General features: G+C 53.7%; 1 protein-coding gene across 2 annotated transcripts in view; it reads right to left on the reverse strand.

Annotated features, from left to right (window-relative positions):
• PADI1 (peptidyl arginine deiminase 1) overlaps positions 1 to 279 on the reverse strand; it is a 31,085-nt gene extending 30,806 nt beyond the window's left edge. The window contains exon 1 of one of the 2 annotated variants that reach the window (XR_013813744.1): positions 36 to 279. Coding sequence is in view for 1 of the 2 variants with exons in the window: in XM_079776242.1 (XP_079632368.1) it covers positions 36 to 127 (92 nt within the window). In the remaining variant the exon portion in view is untranslated. The remainder of the gene's footprint in view (positions 1 to 35) is intronic. The other variant, XM_079776242.1, reaches the window with a different exon arrangement.
• Between the last annotated feature and the right edge of the window lie 5,721 nt (positions 280 to 6,000).

The raw sequence follows: 6,000 nt of genomic DNA on the forward strand, positions 1-6,000 counted from the left end.
ACTCTGCGGCCAGGCGAGCGCCTCGCGGTTCTCACCTGCGAACATCCACATAGGTCTCGGCTCCCACCACACACACCGCATGGGTGGGCTTCCTCAGGCACAGCCGCACCGCCCTCTGCGAGGCCATCCTACACCCTGGCTCCCGACCTCCTCACTCCCGGCGTCCCAGGTCCTCTCCTGGGCACCTCGGAGCCGGGAAGAAGTGTGAGTTCTGACGGGTCGTGCTTTCCTCCTCCCTTTTAATTTCACCCAGAGACCTGATGAGCCTGCCTGAGCTGAGTCCCCACCTCCTGGCCCCACGCCCAGTCCTCCTCACTCAGGCCTGTCAATCCGGAGCCCTGGGGAGGAGGCCCCAAGGCTTCTCTGGAGGATGGAGAAGGCAGTTTCAGCTCCTGCCCCTGGTGGGGAGCTCAGCGGCCAACACAGGACTACTGAGCTCCCATCAGCCCCCGGCCCCCTTCCCTGGCTCTGCCTCTCTCCTCAGACTCTGGGTGCCTGACCCCAGACTGTAAAGATGTCAGTGTCCTCTGAGGGCTGACTATGCGCCAGGCGCCGGCTAGGCAGTTTACAGATCTTATCTCATGTGATAGGACGTCAGGCAGCATATAAAGCCCTGTGAGGTCGGAATGCCTGGGCTCCAATCCGCTCTGCCTCTTACGGCCTTGACTTTGGGTAGTTAGTTCACTTCTCTGCGGCTCCGGCTCCCCATGGAAGATGAAAGCTGTGGTATGGGGATCGCATGAGCTATGTGTGAGAGGTTCGGTGCAGTGCCTGGCACCTAGCATTCAGTACAAGAAATGCCAGCCCTACCTGGTATGGCTCAGTGGATAGAGCATCAGCCTGCAGACTGAAGGGTCCCGGGTTCGATTCCGGTCAAAGGCACATGCCCAGGTTGCGGGCTCAATCCCCAGTAGGGGGCATGCAGGAGGCAGCTGATCAATGATTCTCATCATTGATGTTTCTAGCTCTCTCTCCCTTTCTCTCTGAAATCAATAAAAATATTTTTTAAAAGAAATGCCAGTAATTATCAGTAGTATCTCCATTTTACAGGAGGAGAAGCACAGCTGCAGGTCACACTGATAGTAAGTGGTAGAGCCAGAGTCTGCACCCAGGTCCATCTGACTCCAGCACTATTCCACCCCCACCATGTGAGGGTCTGCCCTCCTACCTCGACTCCAGAGCTGACGCTCAGAGAAGGCGCCCAGAGCAATGGACTGGAGAGGGGTGATTCATTTCTGGAAATCCCCTCCTTTTAGCATTGGCAAGTGCTGGCTCCCACCTGTGCTTGGGTGTTTATGGAATTCCATTCATTCATTTGACAGTCATTCATTGAGCGCCAGCTATGGGTTAGGCAATCCTTAGGGCAATGGGGACACATGTAAAGTGTGGGTAACAGGCGGTGCAGTGAAATTCTTCCAAGCAAAAGATGATGGTGGCTTGGTCCCGGGGGGAACAGTGAAGGTGGTGAGAAGTGGTTGGATTCTTGAAGCTGGAGCTGAGAAGGTTTGCCAATGGATTGGATGTGGGCGTGAGAGAAAGAGAGGAGTCAAGGATGGCTGGAGTGTTTGGGGGCCCAGCAGCTAGGAAGGAGCGAGTTGTCATCAGAGAGACGGGGAAGGCTGGGGGTGTGCAGGCTGGGCAGGAGGTTGGCTGTTCCATGTTGGACTTGTTAGACATGAAAAGTCTATTAGACCTGCGAGTGGAGATGCTCCCTCCATGTGGGAGGTTGAGGGTGATGAGGAGGAAAGTTCCCTCAGCAATCACAGCCCCCCCCCCCTCAGCCACAGGGCCCACGTACAACCAGAACTCCCCCCTCACAGGTCTGGGGTGGGAGGATGGCAGAGAGAGAGATGGAGAAAGGAAGAACGCCCACTGTCTGGGAACCAGTCTGATGGGGCCAGAGGGGGACACAGGTTCTGCCTCCAGGACCCCCCAACCTGATGAGGGAGACGAGAAACATAAAAATAGCATCAACATTTATTTGGCTACTCTTGATTTTGAAGCTCTTCCTGGAATGATCTTTCTTACTGCCAGCATATCTGATTACAAATATTCTTGGGCTACAAAGTTCATTACACCCAAAGGCACCAAGACAAAGTCTAGGTTTGCCCACGGACACAGAACCCCACATAACCGTGCTTCAGGGATGTGAGGTCATTAACCAGGACCAGAGCCATTTTGTTCATATGTAATGTAATGTAGCGTGTAAAATGCAGGTTCCCTAAGGGCACATGGCATATTCCCATTAGAAAAGGATGGGTGGGTGGGTGGGTGGGTGGGTGAATGGGTGGATGGATGGATGGGTGGATGGGTGGGTGGGTGGGTGGGTGGATGGATGGATGGATGAGTGAGTGGATAGATGGTTGGATGAGTGGATGGGTGGGTGGATGGGTGGATGGCTGGGTGGATGGGTGGATGGGTGGGTCGGTGGATGGGTGAATGGATGGATGGAAAAGATGGGATGGTGTACAAAGAGCTATCTACAAAGATGATGATAATGGTGACGATGATGGCAACAATGACAACAATGATGATGATGATGATGACAAAATTCGAGCCAACACATACAGAGCCCTCACCACATGCCAGGCAATATTCTAAGCCCCTTCCATGTCCTGACTTATCTAATCCTCACAACAATACTAGGTGGCAGGTACCAATTAAGCCTGGAATCCCAAGTTCAAACAGACCACAGCATGCGTGTGCAGGAGGTGCCTTCTGCAGGTTGTGGGCAGGGCAGGGGCCGGAGCAGGTCACGGTGTCTTAAAAGAAATGTTCTCAGAGCCGGCAGAAAGAGTGGGAAATAGCAGAGAGTGGGCAGAGAGGCTGAGAGGAACATCACTTTACAAATGAAAACGCCAGGACACAGAGACGCTAAGGGACCCTTTCAAGACCCGAAGCTGGAAAGTGTGGAGCCAGGATCAGAGCCCCGGCCATCTGACCCTAAATGGGCTCGTAATTTTTGGCTAGATCCCTGGGAGGTAGAATATCGGGTCGTTCTACCTTCTTCCTCGTGCTTTTGTGTATTGTTTGGACAGCTTTGGTGAGCAAAAATGTTTACTCTTGGAGAAAAACTGGAAGCGCTTCCTGTTCTGGCCTCCCTGCCCACCCTCTGCTATCTGCTCCCTGCCTCCCTCCCTCTTTCCTCCGGCTCTGAGAATATTTCTTTCAAAACACCATGACCTGCCAGGGCCACTGCCCTGCTCAGAAACCTCAAAAGTCATCTCCTGTACACCCATTCTGTGGTCTACTTGAACTTGAAATTCCAGACTTAATAGCTCAAATTTGGGAGGCGCCGAGGCAGCGGAGCGGAATGACATCATTGACCCCTCTCCCCTCCCGGTAGAACATACCATACCGCTGGGACGGCCTGTCCGGGTCAACCTCACACGCAACCCCATGCGGCGGGGGGAGGCCTGCCCACTGCCAGGTGACCGTGGGACTCTAGCTCGATTCCAGGATGTCCCGGAATAACCCAGGGAAACGCAGCAGGAGGTGTCTGATGCTGGTGCTGCCGTGTCTAAGGCCTCATTTTCCCCATTCTTCAGCAATTTCTTCCTAGCATCTTCTATGTGCCAGGCTTTATCCTTGGCCCTGGGGATACAATAGTGAATTAGATAAACCACGTGCGTTAGATAAACCCTCAGGGGGCATACAGAGTAGCAAGAGAGACAGAATAAACCACAGGATAGAGACTAGGATGTCAGGAGGGGTGAGACATGAGGAAGCAGGGTACAGGGGCAGACTGGATGGGGTGCTGTTGTGAGTGGGCTGGTCAGGTTAGGCTTATCTGGGGAAATGACAGTGGAGCTGAGATCTGAAAATAAGACCTTGGCGATGTCATGGGCTCTTCCAATCTCAAATAATCTAGGATTCCATTGCTCTAGAAGTACCCCCTGTTCAGTCTCCCTGTTTACAAATGGGGCTGTTGAGCTAGACCGTTTCCAAACTCAGATGCTTTCAGGGGTCAGGCAGATACCATAAATGTGTGAAGCTGCCAAATGCAAGACAATAAGGAAGAGTGGCAACTGTGGCAAAGGGAATAGAGCTTTGGCCACACATTAAAATTCAACAGAACACTATGTATGGGTCAAGCAAAACCCATTTGTAAGTCAGACCCGACCATGGGCAGTTAGTTCCAGACCCCAGCATTGCCTACGTATGGATTGGTGGGTATGGAGGGTGATGGAGGGAATAGCGCTGGTTGGGAAGTCATTTGATGCTGATGAGAAGTCACTTGGGCCCAGGTGAGTCTTGCCACCATCAGGCATGGACCTCGCCTGCCTCAGGCCTTGTGACCAGACAGAGTGGGTTCTGGGCTGCCCCCATGATTGCTGACACCAGCTATTCCACTCTGGGGGACCCCCCCTCCCCAACACACACACACAGTCTGTGCCTGAGCGTGCCTGAGACAGCCATGGAGAAGGGGGACCTGCAGAGCCAGCCCTGGCCTTGCTCCACTCGCAGCGCCCCGGGCTCAGGGACGGTGCTCTGCGGAACCCCCGACTTCAAGCTGGAAGGGCCCCTAGAGACCATCCATCCAGCCTCACTTCCGGCTGGGTAAACTGAGGCTCAGAGAAGAGCAATGACATACCTGTGATGACCCAGTAGAGTCTCAGGAAGCCAAGCCTGGGCCCAAGGCTTTCATTCATGCCCTCACTAACAAAACATCTATTGGACACTGGATACAGGTGCTGTTCTAGAAGTCCAAGTTCTCACACCTGTTGAGAACTCTCAGCTTCTTATATTGACTTACTCCCCTGGGGTCCCCTAGGTCACCCCAACCCTTCCGGTGCCCCTGGAACCCAGGGCAGGATCCTGGCCCCCCGGGTGGGTGGAGAAGGGACCTCAGAGGCTCTGACTCAGCCATCGTGAGAAAACAGGGTACACACTGCGTCCTGCAGGGCAGAGAGCCTGGGGCCAGTGGCTCTAATAGCAGGACGTCGTGAGGGTCACAAGTCACCCAACTCAATCCACTCGGTCCCCTCAGAGCCCGAACCCCAGGTCCAGGTCTCCGCTGGGCACCATAGACCTTCAGGAATCACCGACTCCCTGCTGGGCTCGGGAACGCCAAGGTCCTGTGTGGCCGCGTCGGCCGTGCTAATGACAGCAGATGTGGGGCTGGCTGGGCACAATACAGACCTGGTGGTGTGTGTGGGGGTGTGGAGGGAGCTTGTAGTCAGTGGAGTCAGCCCCCTCACCCCCCCCCCCACCCAAGCACATCACCTCCTTCTCTGCCCGCAACTGGCCTGTTTCCATCTAAGCCAATGGTGCTGCCTCCACTCCAGGTACCCAAGCAAGAAACCCAGGCAGCCTTAGCCAGTTTGGCTCAGTGGATAGAGTGTCGGCCTGCGGACTGGAGGGGCCCAGGTTCGATTCAGGTCAAGGGCATGTACCTTGGTTGCAGGCACATCCCCGGTAGAGAGTGTGCAGGAGGCAGCTGATCAATGTATCTCTCTCATCGATGTTTCTAACTCTCTATCCCTCTCCCTTCCTTTCTGTAAAAAAATCAATAAAATATTATTTTTTTTTAAAAAAGTAAGACACTTTTCTGTTTCTTTAAAAAAAAAAAAGAAAGAAAGAAAGAAACCCAGGCAAACTCTTTTTTAAAAATATTTTTTTTTTTATTGATTTCAGAGAGAAAGGGAAAGAGGAAGGTAGAGGCAACATCGATGATGAGAGAGAATCACTGATCAGCTGCCTTCTGCACGCCCCACACTGGGGATCGAACCCGCAACCCAGGCATGTGCCCTGACCAGGAATGAAACCGTGGTCTCCTGGTTCATAGGTTGATGCTCAACCACTGAACCACACTACCTGGGCGCAGGCAACCTCTTCGATCTTCCCCCACCCTCACCCCCAACATCAAAACAGTCACCCCACCTGACCTGTCAGCTCTACCTTTCAAATCTCTCTGCCCCATCCCTTTCTCCACCCCCTCCTTCACCCCAACCCCCACCCCAGCCACTGCCATCTCTCAGCTGAGACCTGAGCAGCCTC

The sequence above is a fragment of the Cnephaeus nilssonii genome, assembly GCF_951640355.1.
Source record: "Cnephaeus nilssonii genome assembly, chromosome: 7".
Classification (NCBI taxonomy): Eukaryota; Metazoa; Chordata; class Mammalia; order Chiroptera; family Vespertilionidae; genus Cnephaeus; species Cnephaeus nilssonii.